At 42.7% G+C, this 17,500-nt stretch overlaps 3 protein-coding genes across 4 annotated transcripts in view; 1 reads left to right on the top strand and 2 right to left on the bottom strand.

The window, feature by feature from the left end:
* poldip2 (polymerase (DNA-directed), delta interacting protein 2) overlaps positions 1-6,325 on the bottom strand; it is an 11,909-nt gene extending 5,584 nt beyond the window's left edge. Inside the window, exons 1-4 of one of the 2 annotated variants that reach the window (XM_080549256.1) lie at positions 6,133-6,325; positions 2,210-2,285; positions 1,386-1,483; positions 465-567 (exon numbers count right to left, since the gene is read on the bottom strand). In XM_080549256.1, coding sequence (XP_080405382.1) covers positions 465-567; positions 1,386-1,483; positions 2,210-2,285; positions 6,133-6,314 — 459 coding nt within the window. In that variant the 5' untranslated portion in view covers positions 6,315-6,325. The remainder of the gene's footprint in view (positions 1-464; positions 568-1,385; positions 1,484-2,209; positions 2,286-6,132) is intronic. The other variant, XM_080549257.1, reaches the window with a different exon arrangement.
* Positions 6,326-6,852: 527 nt separating this feature from the next.
* Positions 6,853-11,018, top strand: vma12 (vacuolar ATPase assembly factor VMA12). Its single transcript, XM_080548831.1, has 6 exons — positions 6,853-7,442; positions 7,833-7,906; positions 9,178-9,267; positions 9,409-9,451; positions 9,733-9,845; positions 10,311-11,018. Exons 1-6 carry the CDS (start codon positions 7,265-7,267, stop codon positions 10,404-10,406), a joined length of 594 nt encoding a protein of 197 aa, XP_080404957.1. The 5' UTR covers positions 6,853-7,264; the 3' UTR covers positions 10,407-11,018.
* A 2,547-nt stretch (positions 11,019-13,565) lies between these two features.
* sebox (SEBOX homeobox) lies at positions 13,566-14,747 on the bottom strand (the record flags this gene model as incomplete). Its single annotated transcript, XM_080549316.1, has 2 exons — positions 13,566-14,252; positions 14,547-14,747. The coding sequence occupies 2 exons, from the start codon at positions 14,745-14,747 to the stop codon at positions 13,566-13,568; spliced, it is 888 nt and encodes a 295-aa protein (XP_080405442.1).
* Between the last annotated feature and the right edge of the window lie 2,753 nt (positions 14,748-17,500).

Below are 17,500 nucleotides of genomic sequence, written 5' to 3'. Positions count from 1 at the left end.
AGCGGAAGACGTTAGCCTGAATGTCGGAACGGCGGTTACCTGTACCCACGGTTACCAGTACCCACGGTAACCTGTACCCACGGTTACCTGTACCCACCCTGAACACGGACGAAAGTGAGCTATAAGAAATCAACCTCCGCCCTTTTTTCGTTAAGTGCTCCATCCAGCTACATCCTTAGTCCTTTTGAGAGTTTTTCTTGGTACAGAACTTGGTGATACCAATACCAACAGAAGAATATTGCAGGGGATTTCGGCAAGTTTTGGGGGGGCCGCTACCCACACGTTTAGCTGTGTTGCCCATGCCACGAATGCATGATCCTTACATGTTGTACCTCGTTGTAAAGGTGACTAATCAGGCTTTCCAACGATATAAAATACAATACCAATTGGTATTATTAAAGGGGAGGAATAATCGAATAATCGACCGTTTATATGACGGGTTATCAGTCCCTGGTGTAACTTACTATATGAGGACAGTCCCTGGTGTCGATGAGGACCTGGTAGTAGGTGTGAGTTTTGCCCTTCACCTCCTTGGACCCGTGGGCTCCAGGAGGCTCTGATTGGCTGCTGGAGGGGAGGATGTGACATTGTGACATCACAGGTATCAGAATAGTCATAATAACAACAACAACAACAACAACCCATCCGACCATCTTAGAGAACACATTTCCTGAATCCACAATCAACCCACAATGCTCCCTCTGAGCCCGGTATTTCAAGACATTTAATCTGGGTCAGAATAATCCTGAATCTTTTTAGGATCAGATCCAGGATCAGATCTTATCTGGAGGACTTTAAATAGTTATTGGGGGAAATCAGCTAGCCCAATCTGATCCTGGATTGAAAAGAAAAATAATCTGCATCATAAATGTTATCCAGATTAAACGTTTTGAAATACTGGGGTTAGCTAGCCGCCACGGTCATTTGTGTAGATCTGAGCTGACTGGATGGATATAAGCATCAACATAACACAGCTCCACTGTGTCCCCTGACAGGTCAGGTTGAAATACCCGCCATCCTGCTGAGAGATATCCAATCCTCTCAGATGTCTAGAGGGGTGGTGGCTTGATGTGATTGATGCTGCGTTTCTAGTCATATCAGATTGTCCTAAATAGAGTTGTTCACTCTACACACACACACACACACACACACACACACACACACACACACACACCTAGAGTTTCGTGACTGAAAATAAGCACTTAAACAATCCTCCAAGTGGGAAAGTGGGGTAGAAGGAAGTGGGAAAGTGTGTGTGTGTGTGTGTGTGTGTGTGTGTGTGTGTGTGGGGGGGGGGGGGGGGGGGGGGATGATAGAAGGATGATAGAATGACAGGTAGTGATGATTTTGGGCTTTGGGGAGTTGGTGATGGTGATGGTACATACCTGTCAGACACTAGAGGTGTGATGTCTCGGTCGTAGAGACGAGCGTGCCAGGGGAACAACACAATCCCCCTGTAGCCAAACACACTGTGGAGGAACAGCTGAGGAGAGAACAGAGAAACACACAGATACAGAACAGCACTGCATGAGGAACGCTACACAGGGTATATACAGGAATCCTGAGGTTAATTTGAAAGTGACAGTTGGATCTAAGTGACAGTTGACACTAGAACAGCCGTGTCTATGTTACCTACAGTGAAGCGTGTTTTCTTCTTTTGGAATAAAACAATTACTACGGAGGTCAACGTAGAGATTCTCATTCTCCATAAAAGGACTGAAAGAGATGCGTTTTAGAGGCATGTTGGAATTAACATCTGAGTGGTGGTAGGCCTATTTTCTGCAAAAAAACTTGTATACAAAACAATAACATGTTTTGGGGACCGCAGAGACCTACATTAACTTGTGAAAGAAGAGCATAATAGGTTTCCTTTGATTCAATGTTGTTGTTGTTGTTCAGATTGGTCTCACTGTCACTCCCCCTATGTCAGGGCACTGTCTGTACGTCACACAAAGAAAGCCACAGATTTACGGGACATCATGTAACCAGCTATTTCTGGTTTTTCAGGTGTGGCAGAGAACATTGTATTCAATGATTAATTCATATAGACAACTTGGCAATTCAAGTGCATACGGTTATCGGCAATGAAGCAAAAGGCTGTTAGGATATTAATGTGGGAGACAGGATCAGCCATGCTTTCTTTGTGTGTGTGTGTGTGTGTGTGTGTGTGTGTGTGAGAATGTGTGTGTGTGTGTGTGTGTGTCCTTACCTGGCCTGTTTCGTATTTCCCATGCTGCTTCAGTGCCTCAAACACACCAACAGTCTCTAGAACCTTCCCCTCGGGCCTGTTCCTGCCAAACACAGGCCAGTCAATGAGACACTGGACAACATGACATAACGTACCATGACACACTGTAGACACACATAACAACATCATATTATTGGAGGCAGATCAAGTCAAGTCAAAAGTCAAAAGTCACTTTATTGTCCCATCACTGGGAAATGTGTATTGGGCTTACACCCCACAGCAGCCAACAAAGAGCAACAGACAATACAGAATATTAGCACACAAACAGAAGGCGGACCTGATTAAAACAAGAGTGGAAATAAAATGATAAGCAAGATAAGTTACATCATAACAGGCCACTCCATGAGATAATAACAAAACATACCAAATTGTATCTGGTAAAAAATAATGTGAGCCTGCCATCTCATTTTGCAATGTAGATTATAAATGACTAAATGTCTGTTTATTTTTGTATAGGCTAGATTGTGGACTGTATTACATTGATACTAATTACGTATTAGATTATTTACTGTACTTATAGTACAGTTTCTCAAAACTCTGTCAGTAGTCAACAATGTGATTTTTAAATCTGTATTTGTGTATAGCCTATTTCAATAACACTAAAATAAACTATCTAGCCTATCTACCATATCATGTTCTGTAGGCCGCAGAACAATAACATTCCACTCATACACTCATACATACTGATCAATGTTTCTCCCAAAGGACCTACAGTTGAACTCCAGCACACTCACACTGGATCCCAACTCACAACCAATCAGCCAGGCCTAATGACCACGACTCACAACCTGGGCTCCTACTCACAACCAATCATGTTCCTGGGGGTTCACATCAGTCACCTGGGACGAACACACCAACTAGGTGTTGAAAAAAGGACAACAACGTCGCCTCTTTCATCTTAGGCGGCTGAAAAGGTTGGGCTTAGGGCCTCAGATCCTAGGGGCCTTCTAACCCTAACCTTCTAACCCTAACCTTCTTCAGAGGCACAACCGAGAGCATCCTGACGGGATGCGGCACTGTCTGGTACGGGAGCTGCACTGGCCAAAATTGCAAAACACTGCAAAGGGTAGTGAGGAGTGAGGACAGCTGAGAGGATCAGCGGATGTGAGCTTCTCTCCATCCAGGACACCTACAAGGACCGGTGTGTCAGAAAGGCCCTCAGGATTATTAGGGACCCCAGCCACCCCAATCAGGAACAGTTGTTTGAGCTATTGCCGTCGGGGAAACGGTACCGAAGCCTCGGGGCTAAAACCCAGAAGATGTCAAACAGCTGTTTCCCCCAAGCAATCAGGCTGCTGGAGAAATGCACGGGAGAAATGCATAGTACTTATTATTGGTACACTACCTGACTACTTGAACTGTATTATATTGAATTTCATCTTATTGTACTTTGCACAGTATTTTGCACTATTGAATCCCCTTTATTATTACTTATCTAGGCCTACTTTACTTTATTATTGTGATTTTGTATCTTGATGCTGTGATGGCAATGTTGAGGAACCAAAGCCAGAGAATGTTACCCTTGTTTACATGGTAATGGTACATGGTTGGGATGTAATAAAAGTGATTCAGATTATCAGCCAGGCTTAATTTGTAAGCCCTTCATTAGCTGAATAATTTTAGGCCCATATCAGCCCTTATACTCATACGTTGAGGAATCTCATACTCCAGCCACCGAAGGCCAACCTTTTGTTCCAACCCAGCACTAACACCCCCCCAATGCTCCCCTACCCTGTAGGCCCTGGCCGGGCCGGAATAGAGAAACACTAGTCTAGTGTACACAACACAAGGCTTTGCTGTAAAACATCCATAGGGAAAATAAATCAGACCACACAGCTCAATCTTAATCTTAATCTCAATCACATATCTGACTTGATTGAATGTAAAACAATTCTACAAATACCAATAACCTAATAATCTCTCTGTCCGTCTCCTTAGCCACCTTAGTCACCCCACTAACACAATGTAATGTATTGTCGACACATACAACAGCTGGCTACGGTGTTCAAATCATGCATACTTTGCCTGATCTATTCTCCAAAACATGGGGGGAGGTGGGAGGATTTAATATTGTGTGGTTTGGTTGCTCCAGATTTTCATAGGCTATCAGTCATATCACAGGCACAGAAGGTAATCTGACCATGCGACCTTAGGGCGGCTCAGGAGTCATGCTGGTGATTACTGCCAAAGGTTGTCTCTTTGGATTAAAGCCACTGAGATTACGGGTTGAGAAAGTGGTTAAGAGACATACGAGCGTCTTTCATTAAACGGAGTGCCACGCGTCGCTAATAGGTTCCTCCTCTCCCAGAGAGCCCCCCATCGTGTTTCTAATTCAGAGAGTTGGAGGCGGGAATGGTTTAGAACCGCAAATAGGTTACATAGGCTAAACGGTGACGTCATAAATGAACTAAAGACAGAATTCCATCTTAGTTTTAGTTTTGTCACTTTGTCTATTTGTTTTTTTTGCATGGCACATTTGGCAACCACACAACAAACTGTCAAAAATGTTTATTTTGATAGCCTACATGTCAAAGTCTCTGACTGACTACATCTGTTCATAAGACTGCACAGAGGAGATGGCTATCCGGCTAGCTCACAACAACCAACCTGCCCTCTCCCTCTCCCTCTCTTATGTCATCACAGGCCACAGGCACAGACCAGGTTTTGTAAACAGTAGGCCAAAGATACTAGGCCTGTGTCCTTCCAGAATACACACAAGAGTCAACTGGCTACTGGTTTTAGATTAAGTTTTCATTAGGTGGCAATGTGTGTGTCCTTCATATCTTATATTCTATTTACTAGAATTTAACAAGACTGGAGTGAGTGTGAGTGTGAGTGTGAGTGTGAGTGTGAGTGTGAGTGTGTGTGTGTGTGTGTGTGTGTGTGTGTGTGTGTGTGTGTGTGTGTGTGTGTGTGTGTGTGTGTGTGTGTGTGTGTGTGTGTGTGTGTGTGTGTGTGTGTGTGTGTGTGTGTGTGCATGTGCGTGCGTGTGTGACATAACACTGCATGTTACAACCAGAGGGCCTTGGGTTACATCAGACCATAGCGTAGTAAATTAAATAATAATATAGGACATTTAAATAGGCTAAATGAATAAAATGCTGCTGGTACTGTTACAGAGGACAGATAGCAACACACTTCTACATTTTAATTATATTACTACTTTTAATTATACTACTTTACTTTCAGCAAGCAAACATTAGGATGTTTAATATTGACTCAGCTGACACTAATGATAACACTCTTACTTGAGCAAGAGTTAGTAGGCTAGCTGCTTTGGTTGAAGCAGAAACAGATAATATAATATAATAATAAATCCACTGAGCAGGCAGCCCTGCAGTCATGTACAAGTTGACTTCTGGCCAATTACATTCATTGCCCACTTGGCAGAGAAGAGCCGTAGATAAGCTAAACTGTCATTTATCTTAAATGTCCCTCTCTCTGTCTGGGGGTTTAAGAAGAAGAAAAAATGTCAACATTTTAAAAATAACACCACACAGGCATTAATAAACACCTAATGGATCAGATTATGTAAAAACAAAACTCAATTTTGACCAAAATGGAGACAGAACCTTCTAATTCTAACTTCACAGATCTCAGTGCCTCTGAGGTGGTTATGGAGCAGGGGAGGCTTGTGGCTGACAACGCAGCAGCAACACAAGCAGGCAGAGTATCTCGCAGCAAGCAGCATCCATCCCTGGCTGTGTTCGGAATGGCATACTAGCATACTCAATGAGTATATACTGCATACTGCATACCAAATTCATAATAAGTGGGCGATTCTCGCATACTCAAATCTCGCATACTGTACAGTGTGAACGCACTGCATACTCAGAATCTACGTCATATCTAGTATGCCATTCCGAACACAGCCCCTGACTTACCGTGAGGACATGAACCTGGTCTGTTGGACGTTGGGCAGCCCGCATGATACACATTGTATCCTCTGCGTGTGTCTTTTACTGCCTCCTTCAATAACGCTATTCAGTATCCTCTGTGTGTGTTTATTCTTGTTGTATTTGCTGACAGTCGCCAGGAAGCCTCGTCGTATCGCACAAGCAGCCATCTTTACTTGTGTTTGGGTTTCTGCACACACACTCGTCTAACGGACGGAGGCTCACGGGGGTCAAAGGCAAAGCATGGACATTTCGGTGTTTACTTTTGATAACTGACAAATCTTGTGTTCGGCAATTATTATATTATTAATAATAATGAAATTCAAAGCTGTGCAGCTACTTCTGTCAATATAATATTACGCACGAAATTACATTTCTAAAAAGTTTTTTGCTGCACACACTCGTCTAACGGACGGAGGCTCACGTGGGTCAAAGGCAAAGCATGGACATTTCGGGTGTTTACTTTTGATCACTTCTAAGATAAGATCTTATGTTCGGCAATTATATAAATTAATTAATAATTAAATTCAAAGCTGTGCAGCTACTTCTGTCAATATTACGCACGAAGTTAAAGGCAGTTCACAACACAAAACAGTAGCACCCAAGATGATTTAATTAAACAACAACAAAAAAGATCTACCCGGAAGTACTCTTCACGTAATATTACGTGACACGTGACGTCACGCTGTCACAAGGTAAACATACAGACATGGCTGGCTGCTTCCTGCTTCTGCATTTGACTGCTAAGCTAGAATCGTTGAAACTCAACTCAAACATCAGAATATGGATAATTGATGCCGTATTAGATTAACGCAAGAAGCACCAAGATTTGTGAACCATTTTAGAAGGATCATCTCGTCTGCGACATACATTTAGCGACCAAAATAGCTATCTATCTTAGCATCAGGAGCTAGTAATACTGCTGTTAGCTGGCTATCTTTCTTTCCACAGAATCGCTTACTACGTCATCAACAGTCAACTGCCAATCACCATCTCGAGTTCCAAGTGTTCTGTGTGGTGTTCTGCCTAGCAACAGCACTCTGATTGGCTGACACAGACGTCCAGGCGATCGGAACCACAGGAATACAGCAGATTGTAGATTGATCCACAGACAGAGATCATGGCTTCGTCATTTGTGGTTGGAGAGAGGTTCCGCCAGAGGGTGAGATGTTTCCTGGAGAAGACTTCAGTCCCTCCAGAGCTGCGAGAGGAACTGGACCTTGTTCTGGAGAAGGAGCCACCCTCCACCTTGTCCTTCAGAACAGCAAGGAAGCTTCATAAATGCCTCCAAGAGGACGGTTTGTACTGTAGCTAGTGTTTTATAGCATGACAAAGCCAAGGTCCACACTACTATCTCATAACCATATCATGACGTTAGAATTATAAGGTTCTAGCTCAGTTTTGGGTCAAAATTGAGTTTTGTTTACATAATCTGATCCATTAGGTGTTTATTAATGCCTGTGTGTTGTTATTTTTTTAAATGTTGACATTTTTGAGTTAGTAATTCATAAAATACAAAGGTTCCATCTCACAAAACATAATGGAATGTAAAAACTTTGACGCTCAATATCTCTGAACTGCCCTAAACGGAGATAGAACCTTATCATTCTAAACTCACGATATATTATAGTTTATTTCTCTATGTAACATCAAATAATTCTGCGTGTATTTTGCTATCTATATCTTAGGTCATCCAGTCTACCTCCATGAGTTGCTGGAGGACAGCTCTCTGCACCTGCCTCACTATGAGAAGCCACCGAGAGTAAGTTGAACCTTTCCTCTCCTGGTCAGTTACACTTTAGTTATGTTACCCTTGATAGCGTGGAAGGCTGGTGGTGGTGGAGACAGAAACCAGGTGATTGTAATACATGGAATGGAATAAGAAAATGGTATCAGACACATAGGAATGGAATCAGACACCTCATTCCATTCCGTCCATTATAATGAGCCCGTCCTCTGATTTCTACCTCCACCGGCCTCCCCTGACTGAGATGTAAGCATGCCCTGGTGTTTAGGTCCATGCTGTCTAGGACCAGACACTGAGATAATCCGGTGTGTTGTTAGTGTTAGTGTTGGCCGGGAACAAAGGCTGCCGAGGTCCATGATGGTCCAGTTTTACACGGCCATCATAGAGTCCATCCTCACCCACTCCATCATCACCTGGTTCCCTGCTGCAACGACCAAGGACAAGGCCAAGTTGCAGCGGGTGTTACGTTCAGCAGAGAGGGTGATCGGCTGTCCCTTGCCCTCCCTCAACTCCTTGCATGACACCAGGGCTCTGAGGAGGGCAAGAAAGATCATGGCCGACCCCTTCCACCCCGGCCACGGCCTCCTCACCCTGCTTCCCTCTGGAAGAAGGTTGCGGCTGCGGCTGCCTAAGGCACTGAAGGCCCGCCACAGGCTCAGTTTCTTCCCCTCAGCCGCCAGGCTGATAAATGACTCTGGCTTCCCCCTCCCCCCGCCCCCAAGTCTGCCCAGGACTGAATATGCACTGGACTCACTGTAAAAACTCTGCACTGCACTTTATATATGTTGCACTATCCAATGCACTGTTGTCTGTCCTGTGTTGTCCTGTTTTTTGCTTTTGTTTTTGTATACACGTGAAAAAAGTATAAACGCACTTACTGTAATGCCGAAGCAAATTCCTATATGTGTATGCATAATGGCAATAAACGTTATCTGAATCTGAATCTGAAAAGCTTGCACACAGCCTTCGGGGGCTGGAGTATGAGATTCCTCAACATAGGTGTAAATGGACTGCACTTATATTGCGCCTTTATCCGCTTTACAACGGCCTCTCATTCACACACACACACCAAGGGCGGCAAGCTACCATGCAAGGCGCTGGCCCGCTCACTGGGAGCAATTTGGGGTTCAGTGTCTTGCCCAAGGACACTTCGACATGTGGCCAGCCGGGGATCGAACCGCTGATCTGCCAACCTTGCGATCATTAGACGGCGGCTCTACCTCCTGCGCCACAGCCGCCGTGTGTCTCATGTGTATAATGATGAATGTTGTTCCTCTCTGTCACAGAACCCTGTGCTGGTGGCTCGCCTGGAGAGGATCAAAGCCAAACTGGCCAATGAGGAATACAACAGGATCACACGGAATGTCAACAACCAGGTGAGCTGGACACTAATAGATTAGATATACGTGATATGAACGATATACAGATGTTCAACATTGATATTTATTTCGCTATGGGTTCATTGTAATGGGTTTCGTAATGTATGCAAGTTAAAAATGCTCTTTTTTTCCCTCAAGGAAATGAACCGCAATGGCACACTAGCTGACTTTGGGACCTCAAGTAAGTATGCGTCCATTTACATACAGCTGTTCTTCTCTCTCTCTCTCTCTCTCTCTCTCTCTCTCTCTCTCTCTCTCTCTCTCTCTCTCTCTCTCTCTCTCTCTCTCTCTCTCTCTGTCTCTCTGTCTCTCTGTCTCTGTCTCTCTCTCTCTCTCTCTCTCTCTCTCTCTTTCTCTCTTTCTCTCTCTCTCTCTCTCTCTCTCTCTCTCTATGATGATTCAAATTATTACTGAAATCTTTTACCCTTTCACCTCTGACCTCTCACCTTTATGTCTCTGCAGTGCGATCAGCCAAGGCTGCAGTTGTGACGGTGTTGAACTTCCTGGTGACGGTGGCGGCGACCTTCGCTTGTTCCTACATGGGCAGCCAGTACCTCTTCACAGAGATCACCTCGGTAAAAGCCTGGACACTAAATTTTGATGCATTTGATAAAGCATGAAACCCAATTTAATCTTCTGATCAGTCTTGTCATGTATACTTGGACTGTGTGGTAAATAGATGATTAAGCAAGGCCCTGAATTTGATAAGTGGTATGCAAGAGACTTGTCAAAACAGAGATGCAACACACTAGAGAATAGGGCGTTGTTGCGAGTAGAATGTGATTGGCACATCTGCCGTCTGCCATCTTCTAATGTCGAAGGGCAGTAGAATTAGTGGAAGCTCTTGTTTACCACGATATCTTTGATGAAAGAAGTTACTGTGTTTTCACAGGTGTGACATAATATCCCAGAGCCTACCTTTAAATAAGATCTAAGTCTTTATGTTAACATCATTGATGAAGATGCCAAATTTAAAACTATATGGAAATGCAAAATCTGTGTTTCAGAGGGTGATATCTGTTGTGATTTCTGTGTTTCAGAGGGTGATAGCAGCTGTGATTGCTGCGTCGGTGGTCGGTCTGGCTGAGCTGTACGTCCTGGTGCGAACCATGGAGGGAGAATTAGGGGAACCGTAGCAATCATGGAGGGAGAACTAGAACCCATAGCAACTATGGAAGGAGATCTCAGAGGAGGACCATTGTCCCAGAGCCATATTTGAATGTTATTACTCATAACACCATTCATTGTTTTTGTCAACTAATTGCATTAGTTGACAAAAAATATGTATATGTATATGACCAGATACACATTTCTGAACAGTTTTAATGTACAACCACGGAACTATACTTCTACTAAGAGTTGAATTGTTTAGTGAACACTTTGAATGTGATTCCCATCTTATCGTTCTTGTTGCTAAACCATCATTGTTAAAGTTAACTTAATTTATTTCCTCCCATTGATACACTTTTTCGTACTTTGGTTCTTGTTTGTTGTTTCATTTTCATTTAGTCTTTCAGATGGTTCGTTAGAATGGTCCCAGTTCTATTTTTCTGTCACAATTTGTCTTCTCATCTCCTTTGGTGTGGAATGGAATGACTTTCATGTAATGTATGTTGATGCTGTTCTGCTGCATACATTTCGTGTGTGTGTGTGTGTGTGTGTGTGTGTGTGTGTGTGTGTGTCTGTGTGTGTGTGTGTGTGTGTGTGTGTGTGTGTGTGTGTGTGTGTGTGTGTGTGTGTGTGCGTGCGTGTGTGTGTGTGTGTGTGTGTGTGTGTGTGCGTGTGTGTGTGTAAAATGTATGTTAATTCAATAAAACTCTCATTCTTCTAAAGTGTGATCAGTACAAGTCTGTGGACAAACACCGTCCTATCTACACATCTGGTTGTCATGGAGATGGTCAGTTGGGACTGAAGCCACCAGTTGTTAGATAACCATCCTGAATAAATCCCTCTTGACCTCTACTTAAACATTGTTAGTTCATATTTGGTTGATACTCTATAAAGCTTTACCTTAATCTACCTATCAGATTTACTTGGTGTATGGGGACAACATTATTATGTATATTGTACAGATGACGCATTCATGTTTTTACTTACTTAAGGTTTTCAAGGTCCGGTTTAGTAGTCAACTTTGAGAACCGTACAGGCTGTGGATTTGTAGGGGATATTTGTTTATCATTTATTTGATTATTTGTATTACTACAGTGTACTTAACTTATTCATATTACTTCAGCCAGATCTCTGTCCTATCTGCCAGATGTGTCAGTAATAGTCTTTGACTGCTGATCGGTGCTAATCTGTTTTGAGGCGAATTGGAGGGCGAGATGGGTTTAACCAATTAGAGCATCTTAGGAGTCAAGTAGAGTTTGAATCCTCACAACAACACCTACTGTATCTCCATGACAACACATACTGTACCTCCAGGAGTCCTGTCATGACAAAACAATTAATAATAATAATAATATCCCCCACCCATCACTACCACCACCAGTCTCCAAAACAATCTTTCTGTTTATTGCTATACTCAATACACAAGCATGAGTCCTTTCATATCAGTTAAAGCTTAAAGGATGTAACTACATCTGGAATACAAAAAAAGTTATCTCTCAAAGATCTGAGATTTGACACCCGGATTAAGGGTTTATTGAAAGATTATTTGGTATTAAAGATGATTATGATATGCAGGGATCACTGTCCGGCGGTCCAGAGGAACCGTGAGCACTCCTGTCATATCCTTCCTGTATTACTCACATGTAATACTTGCCCAGAGAACTTAAATCCAGCTAGAATTAAAGAGCTGGTAAGCTGCTGGACCCTCGAGCTTCAGTTTTTAATTTATTTGTATTATTATTATTATTCATTTTTCCTCTGTCCACTACATACTTATGGAGAATTATTATTTTTTTATTGAGAAAATAATTATTTCTGTCTTGGTATCTTGCCACAAGGGTTAGGGTCATTTTAATCTGGATATTTTTGAAGGATAACACTCCTCTGGAACATCAAACGTCATATGCGACTAGAATAAACAACAGGAAACAATCTATGTTACGATGTTGGTACAAACAACCGGTGTTGTTATTCATACTGTCCAGTCGTGAGCTTAGAATTATAAGGTTCTATTTTAGAATTATAAGGTTCTATCTCCGTTTAGGGCAGTTCAGAGATATTGAGCGTCAAAGTTTTTACATTCCATTATGTCTTGTGATCCATTAGGCATTAATAAACACCTAATGGATCAGATTATGTAAAAAACTCAATTTTGACAAAACTTGACCTTGTAATTCTAACGTCACGAAGTATCTCCCTCCAAAGAGACACAATTTGAGACTTCATCCTCAGATATATTTATATTATATAATGTTCTCACAAAAATCTATAAAACACACACCATAGTTTGGTGAGGTGGAGCCTGGTGGGTGAAAATAAATATAATTACAGATAAGATAAGAAAGATTCAATTCAAAATCAATCATATCGTGAAATTAATCAATTTATTCCTCTTTGTATAAAGTAAACACACATTTCACAAGGTATTCACAAGGTTAAAAAAAAAAGTCACGGTGAAGTACATTTCACACAATCAACAAAATAATCAAAACAGAAATGTTACTGGTCACTAGTGGCCATGCTGTGGGGTGAGACAGACAGACAGACAGACAGACAGACAGACAGAGAGACAGACAGACAGACGATAGACATATTATATACATTCTGAAATCAAATCAAAATCAATCGACCGACCTCCCTGATGCTAGCCAGTATGCACTTGAGCACCCCTGAGAGGATTGGTTAGATGGAAGCAATATGGCTCAGATGGAGTTACCATCATACTAACACCTGTCCAAACCTCTCAGATCTCGTGAGCTTAGAATGATAAGGTTCTATCTCCGTTTAGGGCAGTTCAGAGATATTGAGCGTTTTGTGAGATGGAACCTTTGTATTTTATGAATTACTAACTAAAAAATGTCAACATTTAAAAAAAATAACACCACACAGGCATTAATAAACACCTAATGGATCAGATTATGTAAAAAACTAAATTTTGACAAAAATTGAGATAGAACCTTATAATTCTAACGTCACGACCAGTCCAAACCTCTCAGATCTAAGTGCCTCTGAGGTGGTTATAGAGCAGGGGAGGCTTGTGGAGGCAGAAATCCCCCAAAACATACCATTCCTAATTTCATCCCATGCATTACAAGCCCATCCTCAGACTTCTATCTCCACCAGCCTCCCATGCGATAGTGGCTCATTACATTTGGGACTCAGATTTGACAGGGATAGATAGAACATCAGAACTCCAGGAAGTTGGTGACGATCGCAGCGTTATAGATCAGATCTGAGATGTACCCCATGGAGGTCTGACCTCCGACCTGTGGATGATGATGATGATGATGAAGACCCTGTCCCTGTGTCATGTCCCAGTACACCTGCTGTGTGTGCGAAGGGACCACCTGGTCCACAGAGGTGTGGTGCCCATACCTGCCCTGGGTACCAGCTACAGTCTGGGGCTTGAAGCTCCTGTAACCCGAGGAGGAGACCACCGCGCAGGGCTGGTTTAACCCCTCGCGGTACGGCCGCGGTGCGTGGGGCTGCCTGGCCGCCATGGTCCCGGGGGAGGTCGGGAGAGATCCGAGGTGGGGTCGGCGGTGGTCCTCCTCCCAGAGGAAGGACTCAGTCAGGTTTGGGGAGACGGGTGTGGCCTGGTGGGACACGGCGGGGTTGCTGTAGAGACGTATCCAGTCTGTGAAGAGCTGCTGTCCCTCGTCACACTGGTGACTCTGGTCCGGACGGAACATCTCCCCCCCCATGGCGGCGGTGCTGAAGGAGGAGGGGGAGCCAGGCGAGGGGAGGACTCCCCTGGGGCGAGGCTGGCAGGGGACAGCAGCAGCACCACCCCCCCTCCCCGGAGATGCCTTGGAGGGTTTGGTGAGGCGTCCACTCTTGATGCTTCTGGCACGGCGGTTTTGGAACCAAACCTGCATGTGAATGGTGAAAAGGATGGTTTGGAAGGTTTAAGGTGGGTTTCAGAAAGACAGAAAAAATAGGCTCAGACTTGCCGAGTAATCGATTTATTGTTCATGGAGGACGAGAGGGATTCTCATGATGAATTGTAATCATAAATATAGAGTTTTTTCCACCAGGTGAATGAATGAATGAATGAATGAATGAACGACTGAATGAATGAATGAATGAATGAATGAATGAAAGGAAGGCAGGAAGGCAGGAAGGATGGAAGGATGGATAGGTCTAATGTCAGCGCGTGCACGAACCTGAATCTTGCTCTCAGGTAGGTGCGTGTGTGCAGCCAGGCGTTCCCGGAGTGTGATGTCGGGGTAGGGGGTCATGGCGAACGCCTGCTCCAACTCCGACAGCTGCGCGCGGCTGAAGATCGTTCTCTTGCGCTTCCGTTGGCCCTCTGTGTAACCGCCGCGCTCGGGCTCGGGCGATGAAAGCGCAGTGTCGATCGCCATCGCTGCACAATAACAAAAATATTATTATAATTTTTGATATTGAATTCTGGAATAAATCCATGAAAGCCATTGGATAAACAAACCGATAAGGAAATGTATAGGCCTATAGATGATCAATACAAGTATTCAGTTGTTAAAGTTGTTAATTAAACTACCTGTTTGCATTTGATGGGTTTTTATTTCTAGAATAATTCATAGCCTACCATTTATGTATGCATTTGTATGTTTGATGTTGTAATCAAAGGTGTAAAAGCGCATAGTCATGATTATTACATGGTTATAAATTAAGACATGTTACCATAATTAATTATTCAATCGTCATAATGTCACCATAAGGAAATGTTTTATTTAAAATCTATTTAATAGAACCAAATCTCATGTTTTGACCATTTTTTTTGTTTTGTTTTGTTTTACAGCCTGTAAATCTATTTTAAACATATCGTGAGCTTAGAATGATAAGGTTCTATCTCCGTTTAGAATGATAAGGTTCTATCTCCGTTTAGGGCAGTTCAGAGATATTGAGCGTCAAAGTTGTTACATTCCATTATGTTTTGTGAGATGGAACCTTTGTATTTTATGAATTACTAACTCAAAAATTTCAACATTTTTAAAAATAACACCACACAGGCATTAATAAACACCTAATGGATCAGATTATGTAAAAAACTCAATTTTGACAAAAATTGAGATTCTAACGTCACGATATGCCTACCTTTACAATGATCTTGGTCTCCAAAAAGTGCCGCAAAATCCATATCCTTATGGTCAGTCAGTCTGTGCGCACTGAAGTCTGGATTCATGAAGAGAGCCATGTACTCCATGTAACTCCAAAAACCTGCTCTGTTGATGATGATGATGATGATGATGATGAAGATGATGCTTATTATGAAGTTGACCTGAGGGTTAGGGTTAGGGTTAGAGGTCACTCGTGCGTAAAGGAATGCGCTCGGCGTTGGGCAGCGGTCCTCTCTTATATTGGGACCCCCCCCTCACACGCCCACCCTGCAGATTACCCGAGGCAATCTGCCCTATTTCAGGTGTCACAAGTGGTGCACTAATCCCGGATTGATGTTGTGACGCTGCCCACTGGACAAGGAACAGATGAAAGAGCAAAGGTGCGCTATTAAATCCCTCGTTTCCGCTGGCGCTATTGTCTGGCGCTCCGTGCGTCTGTCAGATCCCAGGCTGGGCCATCCAGGGCTTCGGATCCCCGTGGAGACGTGGATATCACAGCCATTTCCAAAAGTTGTAGGCTACTAACCCTTGGTTTTCTTTATATAGGCTACTAGGCCTACCATTCAAATGTTTGTCCATTTTTAATCGAATTGATCAAATAGGCCTAAGGGTTTGGCGCGCAACGGGCATAGGTGTGACATGACAGTTATGGCATTTTCACAATTTTACCGGAGAGTCAAAACCAAACTGCCAGGTCTAGTGTGTAATATTACATTTAATTTAATAACATCCTACAGTCATTCGTGTTCTCTAAAAGATTAAGATCTCAGGTAATAAGTTGGCTATGAAAAAGATGTCATATGAAATAAAAATAAATACATTTTTAAAAACTTAAATAAAATGTAAAGTAATATATTGGGAAAACACACAAAATGTGTAATTTAGGCCTAATTGAATGGCTAGACACGTTATGCTCTTAAACACTCTTTTTTCAGCTTCTATATCAATGCATTTAAGGATTTCAGTCAGGTCATTTTGTCATTAGACAAGATGATATATTACTCTTTCTGCACCCAACTCTCAATATTCTGATTTAATTACCCAGATTTGGTTTATTATCAAGTAGTAGTGCAGGCAGACACATCATCATAATCGAATCGAATTTACTCTTGAATGTCAAATATAGGCCTCTAGTAAACACTCACAAACACTCTCTCTCTGTCTCTCTCTCTCTCTCTCTCTCTCTCTCTCTGTCCTCAAACATCGAAGATGTCGAGATAAACTAATACATTGTTCGGATTGTCGAATTATAGGCTAATATCAAATGTTCAGGAGGATAAATCTGATCAACTTCACTTAGATTACTTCACACGTTCTCTTCCTGTGTATTGAGGTCAATTAGGCACCAGTTCCCCTTGAACAGCCGTTTATCTTCTGTTCTGAGAGAAGGTAAACACACCAAGGTGCACACTGCTCCACATTTACATTTCTGAATGAAGCTGCTGAGGCTGGAATACACAATGGCACCGTTGTCTTCGTAAGCAAAGACGTTACATATTATATACAGTACGGTACATGTGGGAAAACTAGGGTTAGGGTTAACCGTATACTCTAGCACCTAACCCTAACCCTAGTTTTCCCACATGTACAGTAACATATATATATGACTGATATTGATTAGTTTTATAAATTGGGTTTGTTTTGGACAAATCATGCCCCTCAGCTCAAGAGACCTGTCACGTGTCTTTGTGATGTCATACTGTATTATTATATTATTTTTTAAATTATTTTTATTACATTCCATTAATGTTTTATTCATATTTTATCAGTTTTCTTTTACCCTTCTAATTCCTACTTAGTTCCATAGCTGCTTATGTTACCAGTGAAGACAAGAGCAGGTGATCTCCATGATAGCGGGTTTTATTGTGTGGCTCTGTGCGTACAGACAGACACGCAAAATGAGGGAAAATCATTCCCCTTAGGGAGGGGGGAGTGGAGGGAGAGAGGGGGGGGGGGTGAGGAAGGCACCCAGGCCTGGACCCCCTCCATAAGGGGAATGATTTAAAGTTACACCGCCT

Source organism: Nansenia antarctica (assembly GCF_963989245.1).
Source record: "Nansenia antarctica genome assembly, chromosome: 19".
Lineage (NCBI taxonomy): Eukaryota > Metazoa > Chordata > Actinopteri > Argentiniformes > Microstomatidae > Nansenia > Nansenia antarctica.
Note: the sequence above shows the minus strand (reverse complement) of the source record. Positions and strands in the feature narration are given on the sequence as shown.

Excerpts from the sequence above, each read along its gene's own strand:
- vma12 (XM_080548831.1), top strand. The coding sequence starts at position 7,265 with ATGGCTTCGTCATTTGTGGTTGGAGAGAGGTTCCGCCAGAGGGTGAGA. Across the intron at positions 7,907-9,177 it reads ACTATGAGAAGCCACCGAGA|AACCCTGTGCTGGTGGCTCG; the intron begins GTAAGTTGAACC and ends TCTCTGTCACAG. Across the intron at positions 9,452-9,732 it reads AGCTGACTTTGGGACCTCAA|TGCGATCAGCCAAGGCTGCA; the intron begins GTAAGTATGCGT and ends ATGTCTCTGCAG.